At 40.0% G+C, this 12,807-nt stretch overlaps 1 protein-coding gene across 2 annotated transcripts in view; it reads right to left on the bottom strand.

The window, feature by feature from the left end:
* Positions 1 to 12,807, bottom strand: part of edc4 (enhancer of mRNA decapping 4) — a 55,487-nt gene that overhangs the window by 19,272 nt on the left and 23,408 nt on the right. For both annotated transcript variants that reach the window (XM_051951448.1, XM_051951447.1), the window contains exons 20-26: positions 11,938 to 12,039; positions 11,645 to 11,788; positions 8,137 to 8,173; positions 7,074 to 7,221; positions 6,745 to 6,900; positions 4,649 to 4,764; positions 4,403 to 4,568 (exon numbers count right to left, since the gene is read on the bottom strand). In XM_051951448.1, coding sequence (XP_051807408.1) covers positions 4,403 to 4,568; positions 4,649 to 4,764; positions 6,745 to 6,900; positions 7,074 to 7,221; positions 8,137 to 8,173; positions 11,645 to 11,788; positions 11,938 to 12,039 — 869 coding nt within the window. The remainder of the gene's footprint in view (positions 1 to 4,402; positions 4,569 to 4,648; positions 4,765 to 6,744; positions 6,901 to 7,073; positions 7,222 to 8,136; positions 8,174 to 11,644; positions 11,789 to 11,937; positions 12,040 to 12,807) is intronic.

Below are 12,807 nucleotides of genomic sequence, written 5' to 3' on the forward strand. Positions count from 1 at the left end.
GATATTGCAAGTTTTTGACACTTCCGGGTTGGCTTCAATTCTGGAGCCAGATGCTACGTCCACTATATATACAGTCTATGTACACCGCTTTATCCTCACTAGGGCCGTGGGGGGTGGAGCCTATCCCAGCTGACTCGGGTGAAGGCAGGGGACACCCTGGACAGGTCACCAGTCTGTCACAGGGCTACATTTACAGACAAACAATCACTCTCACATTCACACTTACGGACAATTTAGAATAATCAATTAACCTCAGCAGGTTTTCGGACTGTGAGAGGAAGCCCACACATGTACAGGGAGAACATGCAAACTCCATACAGTAAGATCCCAGGAAGGCCGGAACATGAACCGGGGATCTTCTTGCTGCAAGGCAACGGTTCTAACCACCAAGTCACTGTGCAGCCCTGCAGACTTGTTCAAACAATTAAAAAAGTCACAGGCTACCCAAGTGACCGAAAACATAATCAACTCATGCCCTAAAATGTGTTAAACAAATACAATTTGATGAAAAACAAACTTTCTCTAGCGACTGACCAATATGGGTTTTCTCTGGCCGATACTGATACTGATTATTGGTAATCAAGAAAAGCCCATAACTGATATTTGGAGACGATATAGATTAGATGTGATGTTTTAACAGCATGTGACAGCAGAGAACCTGACATTCATAACTACGCTTCTTCATTAATAAGGGTGACTAGAAATTAATATGTAAAATAGAAATAGGAGAGATTAAATGATCTCCTCTGTTTATGTGGGATCCACTGAGATTGATCAGTTTGCTTCCTGCTGTTCTTCTCTATTTTCTTAATCTATTATCATTTTTATTCCCCACCAAGGTCCAGATCTTAAATCATTATTAATTATTGTTTTACAGATTCGGTTTCAGGATAATCTGTGGTTGTCTTCTAACTTAGTCGTCAGCCGTTAGCGTAGCCTTAGCTGCTGTGAGGGAAGCTAATTTCATGGGTTGTGTTTCTTGTTCAGTTTTTGCTGCTTTAGAGACAATTCTGAGACCACAGAGTGACAACAAACAGACCTGAAGTAGAGCATTTAATCTATCACTACAGATACCGATAATCAGGAAAATGCCAAATACCAGTTACACACGTGGACAAAATTGTTGGTACCCCTCAGTTAAAGAAGGAAAAACCCACAATTCTCACTGAAATCACTTGAAACTCACAAAAGTAACAATAAATAAAAATTTATTGAAAATTAAATAATCAAAATCAGCCATTACTTTTGAATTGTTGATTAACATAATTATTTAAAAAAACAAACTAATGAAATAGGGCTGGACAAAAATGATGGTACCCATAACTTAATATTTTGTTGCACAACCTTTTGAGGCAATCACTGCAATTAAACAATTTCTGTATTTGTCAATGAGCGTTCTGCAGCTGTCAACAGGTATTTTGGCCCACTCCTCATGAGCAAACAGCTCCAGTTGTCTCAGGTTTGATGGGTGTCTTCTCCAAATGGCATGTTTCACCTCCTTCCACATATGTTCAATGGGATTCAGATCTGGGCTCATAGAAGGCCACTTTAGAATAGTCCAACGCTTTTCTCTCAGCCATTCTTGGGTGTTTTTGGCTGTGTGTTTTGGATCGTTGTCCTGTTGGAAGACCCATGACCTGCGACTGAGACCAAGCTTTCTGACACTGGGCAGCACATTTCTCTCCAGAATGCCTTGATAGTCTTCAGATTTCATCGTACCTTGCACACTTTCAAGACACCCTGTGCCAGATGCAGCAAAGCAGCCCCAAAACATTACTGAGCCTCCTCCATGTTTCACCGTAGGGACAGTGTTCTTTTCTTTGTATGCTTGGTTTTTGAGTCTATGAACATAGAGTTGATGTGCCTTACCAAAAAGCTCCAGTTTGGTCTCATCTGTCCAAAGGACATTCTCCCAGAAGCTTTGTGGCTTGTCAACATGCATTTTTGCAAATTCCAGTCTGGCTTTTTTATGAGTTTTTTTCAGCAGTGGTGTCCTCCTTGGTCGTCTCCCATGAAGTCCACTTTGGCTCAAACAACGACGAATGGTGCGATCTGACACTGATGTACCTTGGCCTTGGAGTTCACCTTTAATTTCTTTGGAGGTTGCTCTGGGCTCTTTGGATACAATTCCAACGATCCGTCTCTTCAATTTGTCATCAATTTTCCTCTTGCGGCCACGTCCAGGGAGGTTGGCTACTGTCCCGTGGGTCTTGAACTTCTGAATAATATGAGCCACTGTTGTCACAGGAACTTCAAGCTGTTTAGAGATGGTCTTATAGCCTTTACCTTTAAGATGTTTGTCTATCATTTTTTTTCGGATGTCCTGGGACAATTCTCTCCTTCGCTTTCTGTTGTCCATGTTCAGTGTGGTACACACCTTTTCACCAAACAGCAGGGTGACTACTTGTCTCCCTTTAAATAGGCAGACTGACTGATTATGAGTTTGGAAACACCTGTGATGTCAATTAAATGACACACCTGAGTTAATCATGTCACTCTGGTCAAATAGTTTTCAATCTTTTATAGAGGTACCATCATTTTTGTCCAGGCCTGTTTCATTAGTTTGTTTTTTTAAATAATTATGTTAATCAACAATTCAAAAGTAATGGCTGTTTTTGATTATTTAATTTTCAATCAATTTTTATTTATTGTTACTTTTGTGAGTTTCAAGTGATTTCAGTGAGAATTGTGGGTTTTTCCTTCTTTAACTGAGGGGTACCAACAATTTTGTCCACGTGTGTACAATAGTAGGCCAGGCAGATAATCGGTCTATCCCTAGCACTAAGTAAAACAGAGAGAGACGATGGGTTCAACCAGACAAGAAATGACGACTTGTTCAAAGAATTCAAAGTGCAACAGCGACTGATGACATCATTCCATCAGATCCTCAAATATATCATTACAGTTTGACGACATGGTTAAAGTCTGCTTTAACTGTTTAATTCTGCTTTACCACAGACCCAAATGCAGCATTCACACTGGTAACTTTAACTCGTGCTGCTGCAAGCTGCTAAAAATCAGGCATTCAAAAGTATGCAGCAAAAGCAGTTATAATAAATGGAATTTCTGCAGAAAACATCAAGGTTGGTGATTAAATTCTGCACTAAGTCACTGCTGCAGGGATTTTTCCCTTTCAAGAGCAGCATTGTGACGTGAATGTGAAATGTATAAAAGACTGTCATTTTCCCTTAATGTCCAACAAAAAAAAAAATCTGGATTTGGACTAAGTGGACTGAGTACTTTAAACCTATTAGGACAGACTTGAGCTGATTTGACAGAATAATTGAATGAGAGGAAAATGAAGGCTATATAATTCAATCTATCAGTTCACAGTTATCCATGGGTTTTTTCTTCTTGATTTATGATTAGTAGCATTATTTTTAAACAGTATTAGTGCGTCTGAGAAGCATTTTTCTGTCTGGCTTTTCCAGATGTTTCCTTTCATAACAGTTGCTAAATTATTTACCATTAAAGGTGGGAAGTTTTCATTTTAGATATTTGAAATAATACTACTAATGGTTTAAGTGTGTGTCTCAGTTTAGTCGATTGGTGTCTCGTTTTTGTTGTTCTGTCTCATTTTGGTCATTTTGTGTCTTGTATTTATAGTTTTCTTTCTTGTTTTGGTCTTTCTGTATCTTGTTTTTGCTGTTTTGTATCTCTTTCTGTCGTTTTGTCTCGTTTTGAGTCTCCTTTCAGTCGTTTTGTGTCGTTTTGTTCGGATATGGACCTGAGCTGATCTGACAGATTAATTTCTAATGTTTTTTTCTTTAAAATATTCCTGAATATGTTTTGTAAAAGAAAGAGCTCAGGTTCAAGTTGAACTTCTGAGCTGTCAAAAGGTGCCACTCTGTAAGAAAATGCAACCATTTAGCATAAATAAAGTGTACGGTTGTGTAATGTCATCTTACATTCTTATGTGTCTTGAAGGATGACGGTAGGCGGTCCAGGTTTTGGTGTTTTTGTGTCTCCTTTCAGTTGTTATGTGTCTTGTTTTGGTCATTTTCAGTCTCGTATTTGTCGTTCTGTGTCTCTCTCTCTTTTTTTTTTTAGCTTTGTGTCTTGTTTTGATCGCTTTGTGTCATTTTTCAGTCATTTTGTGTCTCATTTTTGTTGTTTTGTCTCATTTCAGTCATTTGGCGTCTCATTTTTGTTGTTTTGGGTCTTCTTTCAGTTATTGTCTTGTTTTGTGCCTTGTTTTGGTCATTGTGTGTCTCTTTTGTGTTGTTTTGCGTCTCATTCCAGTTGTTTCGTGTCTTGTTTTGATAACTGTCTCGTTTTGATTGTTTTGTGTCTCATTTAGGTCATTCTGTGTTTCATTTCAGTTGTTTTGTGTCCCGCCGCACTGTAAGAAATGCATCCATTCAGCATAAATAAAGTGTACGGTTGTGTCACGTCGCCTTACATTCTTGTGTGCCTTGTTTGAAGCTTTCGTTGATTTGCTGAAACATCGACTGGCAGCCTCTCTCGAAGACGGGCAGCACGATGCTCTGGAAGGCATCTTTGTAGGTGGCTTGGATCGGACCCTGCATCGCCTCAGCTGCTGCTCGTCCAATCGCATCCGTCGTGTTCTGGGAAACAGGAAGTAGATACGGTACAATACGTGTAGGAGAGGATATGGGACAAACAGTGAAGTAATCGAGCCACCTACCTTTGATTTGACCACCTTGCCGACGTTATCCTTCAGGGTGATCTCCACGGCGGTCAGTTTAGCTGCAATCGTGTTGTTCAGCTGACCCGTCACTGGCTCCAGACTCTTGGAGATCGCTGGAGACGGAAGAAATAAAAGAATTAGCCGGACAGATTAGCAAGAACTCCTCTACAATTAGGCAAAACAACAAAAAAAAACCAGACAGGAACATCTAGAGGGCAGGAGAGGCGAGGCAAGAGAAGATCTCTCCAAAGACGGCTTAATTTTAGCGTCTCAGTCCAACACACCTCAGCTGCTCCGGCTATATTTAATGTTACTTATGCTTTGGATCATCTCAAGCATTAAACAGCACTTTTATTTATTGATGTACATGCTGGTGTGCACTGTTTTTTTTAAGATGCTGCTTACCACTGAGCATCGCCTTGTTTCGGAATCACATCTAAATGCAGATTTAACCCATTTTTAATGATCTGTGGTGTCGAATAGCCTTCATATGTAGTATTTAGCAAAAGAAAACACATTCTCTTCTCAAATGGTGAAATTTCAAGTGCTTAGAGGTCCCTAAGCTGCACCAATCTTTCACCTTTTCAGACATACGAGATGAATCACAACATTTCTGCTTTGATTTTATAATTTATAACAAACATAAATAATATCAAAAGCCTTGCAAGGCATGTGTAAGAGTCACTCAATAAAAATTTTAGCTGCCTTCGATACAGCTACAACAGATACATTTGCGTGTGGGTGGTAGAAAGACTGGAGAAGGGAAGCCCAAGGACAGGAGTGTGCAAAATCCACAGACTGAAAACACAAAGTTAAACCTAAAATCTTTCTCCTCTACAACCGGAATGAAACGGTACAACACCACCATCCTCTGGAAGCAGCAGCGGACCTCACAAACTCATCCATGTGGGCTCAGTCAGGACTGTATTCTTTGCTTTTTGCGTTTGCTTTGAATCAAACAAAGTAAAAGCACGTCCACCACAAGTTAACCCCACGAATCTTAAACAGAGAGCAGCGGGATCGTAAGATATGTTTTATTTTTAAAAATTTGCCCAAATTTAACCATTTACTAGAGAAAGGAACTGTTAAAACGGTAAAAACATTCAGATTTTAGACTTTCAGACGGTCTCGTTCTGGTCGTTTTGTGTCTCATTTTGAGCCTTGTTTAGTTGTTTCATGTCTTGTTTTGGTAGTTTTGTGTCTCGTATTTGTGTTTTTGTCTCTCGTATTTGCTTTTTTGTCTCATTGCATTCCATTTTATGTCTTGCTTCAGTTGTTTTGTGTCTTGTTTTGATCAAGAAAGCTGTGACTAAAAAAAGTGTCTTAAGTCTCAGAACTTTTTACATAAAAAGACTTGATTGTCTATTTTTTTTTTTTTTTACTACTACGATGTAAATGTAAGTGTTTTACTAAATAATTAAGCGCCAGCTCCATTAAAACTTTAAAAACAAACAATAAAATCTTACATTTAACTCTTAACTGTACAGGAAGCGAGTGGAGAGAGGCCAACAGTGGCGTCTTTCCGTTTTCTGTTAAAATACAATGAATGCGTGTGAAAAACGCCCGCTTTGTTGTAAAAATGTAAATAAGGCTAGTCAAATAGCAGCTATAGCACGTTGAGTCCTTATTATTTCCAGTTTTGTATCTGCTGGCATTTGGAAAAATGTTGTATATGCTTAGAATTTTGTTTATAATTTTTGTAATATAAACAACGAAAGAATTTTAAGTTTAGTTTTTTCCTTTTTAATGATTTTTGGTACTTATAAGACATTGTACTTTACTGCTTGTCATGGTTGTGCTGCTTCCAAAAAGGTACAGGACTTTATATACAAGTGAAAAATGAGCTTAGAGTCCAGAGAAATGTGACAGGAGCAAATAAAAATGTCCAAAAACTGCTTGTTCTTCTTGTATTTCCAGGTGAATTTCTGCATAGCAACAAGGGCCAGATCCTGCAAACTTGAGCTGTAATATGAGAAACTCGTCGATCTCTGTTAGCAGAAACCCTCAGCAATGTTTGCTGATATTTACTGCATGTACAAAACACATCTCCATCTCATCACATGCTGTGTATTTGCATTTGTGTGCCTTCTTACTTTGTGGGACAGTTTTCTTGACCTCCTCTCGAAGCACTTTGTCCATGCGGTTGGTCAGAGCCGAGCTGAGGGCGTGACTGAGCTGCTGGCTGAGATGCTCCTGGAGCTGCTGCTGGTGATTCTGACTCTCCGCCAAAACTCGCTCTAGTCTTCGTCCTGTGTTTTGTGACGGGTCAAGGCTCACGACAATAAGATGCAAACAGCTCATCACAAAGACGTGCATGTGTAGCGTAGCGACAACGCCATGAAACTGAAGATGCTTTGCTCCTTTTAGTGAGGAGCTTTTCACCTACAGCTTCACGTGTGAGTGATAAATGACTGAAGGATACGCTCTTGTTCCTGGTGGTTTGTCAGGACGTGCTCCACCTGAGCCATAATGGAGCTCTGCATGGTTTCAATCTGTCCACGCAGCTCAGTCAGCTCCCTCTGCTGGCTACGCAGCAGCATCAGCAGCTCGTCCTGCACTTCAGCATTAAACTGGGAACAGACGGAGAGAAAAGGTGACAAAACAGACACTAAAATCTAATAAAAACAGTTTAAAAAAACGGTTTTACACATCACATGACTGCAGTAAGAGACAAAAAACCCAGCAGTGACTAATTAGACAAGAGAATATCAGGAAACATCAGTAATTTCTGTAGCAAAAGTGAGTTAACGGGATACTAAATACAAAAAACATGAAAAACAAACCACAAAAAATGTCTTCTTTTGTAAAAATATCAACAGTTTAAAATGATTTCCACCAGCTACACATGTTAGAAACGTGAAAATGCTTATAAAAGGCCTCAAGACATCCATGAAGGTGTTTGGTTGATTATATCTTTGTTCAAACTCAAAGTGTGTCACAAAACAAAAGCCCATTGGTGTTACTAAAAACATTAACGTCGGCTCTGCTCCAATAGAGTGAGCCATGACACTATAACAGCAAAGCAGACGTTGCCTATAAAATAATTCAACCATCTCGAAAGTTTTCCCCTTTAACTGCTTTTGAACATTGAATTATTGTCAGTTAAATTTGGATATTTTTGCCGAAAATGTACAAAAAAAATGTCTCTTTCATGTGAAAGTGAAACAGATTTCTACAGAGTAATGTCAATTAATTGAAAATATAATCAAACATTCAATGATTTTAATATTTGTACATGTGCTTTTCCTCCTGTGACACTTTAGAATTCAGTCTGAACAACTCCAGAGCCCTGAAAAGACGTCTTATCGGGGAAAATAAGTGGAAGCACCTGTGCAGACTTACAATAGCTGTGTGACGCATTTAGGTGCTGATAACGTTCAAATCACCTTCACAGATACAAAAGGTTTTTCTCCTCCTTAACCATTCATACAAATATTACAACGCACATAAAGAGGTGCATAGAAAGTTTTTAGGTAACAAATTACCTGAGCAGAATCCATTTGTCTGGACTGAGATGATTCACTGCAGAGAGAAGAAACACGATTTAAACACCTTTAACTGAACATTCGTTTTATTTAAAGCATATTTAACAAAATCCTGGACTACATTTAAACATTCAGGCTATTCTGATTCATTAGATGGATTATTTTCCGATTGATATCAATTCCAAGAATTAAAGTTTGGCTTCAGCTGTTGGACTTTAATTTCATTATGCTGAATGCACAGACTGCAGGAACATTCAGTCATTTGTCACACGTCTTTATCCTGCTACTCAACGTGGAGAGAACAAAAAGCTGCACTTCATCGGTATTTTTAGTAAAATAATCACTTTCCTCAGTCAATCAGCACTCTACAAAAACACTAGAATCCACTGTGAGATAATCTTCTGTTCGGCTTTATCACTAAGAACAACACACCGAACAAAGGTATCACTATTTGAGGAGACATTAGCATAAAAGATTGTGTGTAAATAGATCCACAGAAATAAACAAATAGTTTATTTAGACATTCAGCTGCTTCGATTGCGTATTTCTATCTCGTCACAAGCTCACACTTGACAGTTTTTTCCCCTCAAAAGTCATTCAATGATCCAATTAAAAAGTTTCTCTCAATATCATGTCATCTGAACTGGTTTCTACTTAACATTTCATCGTGTCCCGTACACCATTTGTAGTTTTGGTAGATATTAGCTGTAAATATTTGAAGTTTTGGAGAATGCAACGGCAATAACATTGCAATTGGCTGCTGTTAATGTTATGTTTTCTTAGCATGCAGGTTACAGAAGCTGCTCAGTTTTCAGATCATTAACAAAACTTGTCAATTTGTGATGTCTGGAACTTCAGTTTTTCACTTTTTAGTTGTTTTCTAGCATAGTTGTAGCTTGCTCCTCACATTCTTTAAGTTCTTGGTCAAACTTGTTCTACAGTGGGTACGGAAAGTATTCAGACCCCTTGAAATGTTTCACTCTCTGTGTCATTGCAGCCATTTGCCAAAATCAAAAAAGTTCATTTTATTTCTCATTAATGTACACTCAGCACCCCATCTTGACAGAAAAAAACAGAAATGCAGAAATTTTTGCAAATTTATTAAAAAAGAAAAACTGAAATATTCAGACCCTTTGCAGCGACATTCATATTTAACTCACATGCTGTACATTTCTTCTGATCCTCCTCCAGATGGTTCTGCTTCTTTACTGGAGTCCAGCTGTGTTTAATTAAACTGATTGGACTTGATTAGGAAAGGCACGCACCTGTCTATATAAGACCTCACAGCTCACAGTGCATGTCAGAGCAAATGAGAATCATGAGGTGGAAGGAACTGCCCAAGGAGCTCAGAGACAGAATTGTGGCGAGGCACAGATCTGGACAAGGTTACAAAAGAATTTCTGCAGCACTCAAGGTTCCTCAGAGCACAGTGGCCTCCATAATCCTCAAATGGAAGAAGTTTGGGACGACCACAACTCTTCCTAGACTGGCCGTCCAGCCAAACTGAGCAATGGTGGGAGAAGATAACCTTGCCAGCAAGTTGATTTCTCACGATATTTGTGAGTTCACAAATCTCTCAAGAAACCATCTTGCCCCGCTCCCGCATTCACTGTTTGTACAGAGCCAAGTTGGCACGGGCCAATCACGCAGCAGTATTCATGTGTGGGGCGGGATATTTGGGTGTGAAGACGACACCAAGCGCCAGTAGATCAAAACAAACATGGCAACGGAGGACAACGATCGTGTAGATGCTGCTATTAAGTCAGTTTTAGCTGAATCTCCTATCGCTTCTTTGAAGGAAGAACAACGAGAGGCGCTTTGCGCATTTCTGGATGGTAAAGATGTTTGTGCTTTTTTACCTACGGGTTTTGGTAAGAGTTTAATCTACCAATTGGCTCCGCTCGTTGTGAAGATCCCGCGATTGGCTAAAAATAAACCTGTCAGAGGCGGTACATACTGTTGCATTGTCCAATCCGTGCCTCTTTCCTCCGAACGAATTTACATGGAGCGGTCCCAGATTGATATTGTGGAGTACTATCAAGTACTACACAATTATTAATCTGGCTATTGCCAGGTTAGGGAGAAGAGCCTTGGTGAGAGAGGTAAAGAAGAACCCAAAGATCACTGTGGCTGAGCTCCAGAGATGCAGTCGGGAGATAGGAGAAAGTTCCACAAAGTCAACTATCACTGCAGCCCTCCACCAGTCGGGGCTTTATGGCAGAGTGGCCCGACGGAAGCCTCTCCTCAGCGCAAGACACATGAAAGCCCGCATAGAGTTTGCCAAAAAAACATATGAAGGACTCCCAGACTATGAGAAATAAGATTCTCTGGTCTGATGAGACCAAGATTGAACTTTTTGGTGTTAATTCTAAGCGGTATGTGTGGAGAAAACCAGGCACTGCTCATCACCTGCCCAATACAATCCCTACAGTGAAACATGGTGGTGGGAGCATCATGTTGTGGGGGTGTTTTTCAGCTGCAGGGACAGGACGACTGGTTGCAATTGAAGGAAGGATGAATGCGGCCAAGTACAGAGATATCCTGGAGGAAAACCTCTTCCAGAGTGCTCAGGACCTCAGACTGGGCCCAAGGTTCACCTTTCAACAGGACAATGACCCTAAGCACACAGCTAAAATAACAAAGGAGTGGCTTCAGAACAACTCTGTGACCGTTCTTGACTGACCCAGCCAGAGCCCTGACCTAAACCCAATTGAGCATCTCTGGAGAGACCTCAAAATGTCTGTCCACCAACGTTCCCCATCCAACCTGACAGAACTGGAGAGGATCTGCAAGGAAGAATGGCAGAGGATCCCCAAATCCAGGTGTGAAAAACTTTTTGCGTCATTCCCAAGAAGACTCATGGCTGTACTAGCTGAAAAGGGTGCTTCTACTCAATACTGAGCACAGGGTCTGAATACTTCTGACCATGTGATATTTCAGTTTTTCTTTTTTAATAAATTTGCAAAAATTTCTGCATTTCTGTTTTTTTTCTGTCAAGATGGGGTGCTGAGTGTACATTAATGAGAAATAAAATGAACTTTTTTGATTTTGGCAAATGGCTGCAATGACACAGAGTGAAAAATTTCAAGGGGTCTGAATATTTTCCGTACCCTCTGTACATTTGTGATATCTGGCACTTGATTTTTTGATGGTCATCTTCTCAAATCTTAGTAAATTCATTACTTGATTGACTTTTTTTTTAGCATAGTGTCCTATGGAGTGCTGGAAACGTTGAGTTTAAAACTGTGATGCAGAACACTATCGCTAAAACTAAATAATGTCTGGTGTGTAATGAACAATAATGGATTGCCATTTCCTGTTTCATGAGTTGCTTGGGATTTTTGTGGTAATGCATGCATTTAAAAACCTCAAAACTGAAAAATATAGACGACGATTGCCATGGCAACAGCAGAATCTTGAAAGAATTAAGCTCAATTTGGATCCACCCTACTGAAATCATGAGTTCTTTTGTTAATTACACGGTATTCCCGATCAAACAAAACCACACCTGTCATCTTTCTTCATCTTCCTCTTCAGTTTGGGTGAGCCTCGCGGCGACGTCTTCCAGTCCTTCACCGGTATTCTGTGAGAGGAGCGAGAGCCACAGTTTCCAGAGGACGAAGCCAGACTGGCCACCTCGTCGTCAGGGTCACTGAGTCAAACACACAAACGTACACCGTAAAACCACTCGCTCTGTAATCATCCTGGAAAACATCAGCAACTACAGGATCTGTGTTTCGCAACACTTCGTGACGCTTGTTTATGTGAATAAACAGGGAGATGTTTTGTGACTTGCGTTACCTCTGCTCGCCGCCGGCATCCTGACTGTCGTTCTGTGTGAGGTGATACGAGCGCAGATGGTAAGGCGAGCTCAAGTGTCTGTCCTTCGCCTCTTCTCTCGAGCTGCAGCAGACACAAAAATCACAACAGCAATTCAGGGCGCGCAAAACGAAACTTTCTAAAGCTAAGGCATTAAATCAATGTGATAAATCACTTTCAAGGTGCTGTTTTTCAGCACAGACGTGAAAAAATAAACAAACAAGCTGAATAAAATATCAATAATAGCAATATTGTGTCACCATTTGCTCTGTAAGTGAAGAGCTTACGCAACTGCTTGTTCAAGGTAATCTGTCTGGAATCAGGTGTTTTGTTCAAAAAGTTCTGGGACTCTTTGTGGTACCAACTGCCCTAAACCCTCCTCACTCTCCATATTCAAGAAATCCATAAAGACACTGCGTCTTTTTCCAATTTATTCATCTATTATGTCCTTGTCTACTTTATAAAGTGTCTTGTGAAGCTTTATTTAAGTATTATTATTACTACTTGTGCATATACAGCCCCACAGTCAAACACTTATAATATGTCCAAGCAGTAACTGTCTCACATCTGGAAACTTCAAGACACAGCAGGAACAACAGCAGGACCTGAGTTATATGTATTTTTGTGACCAGGCAGGTACACATTTGCAAATAGCCATTTTCATCCATTTTTGTCCAAAACTGGATAAAGTGCATCGAGTTATGGGACCACCAGGATTTTGCATGTTGTTTTCTCCAGCATTCACAACGTTGTGCAGCTGGATTTAGTCCTTCAAGGTTGGACTGTCAACACAAATTTTTGGTCTGAAGGAACATTTGATACAAGGCATGATATCTTCAATGTCCATGCTGG

This window comes from Acanthochromis polyacanthus, chromosome 8, assembly GCF_021347895.1.
Source record: "Acanthochromis polyacanthus isolate Apoly-LR-REF ecotype Palm Island chromosome 8, KAUST_Apoly_ChrSc, whole genome shotgun sequence".
NCBI classification, from domain to species: Eukaryota; Metazoa; Chordata; class Actinopteri; family Pomacentridae; genus Acanthochromis; species Acanthochromis polyacanthus.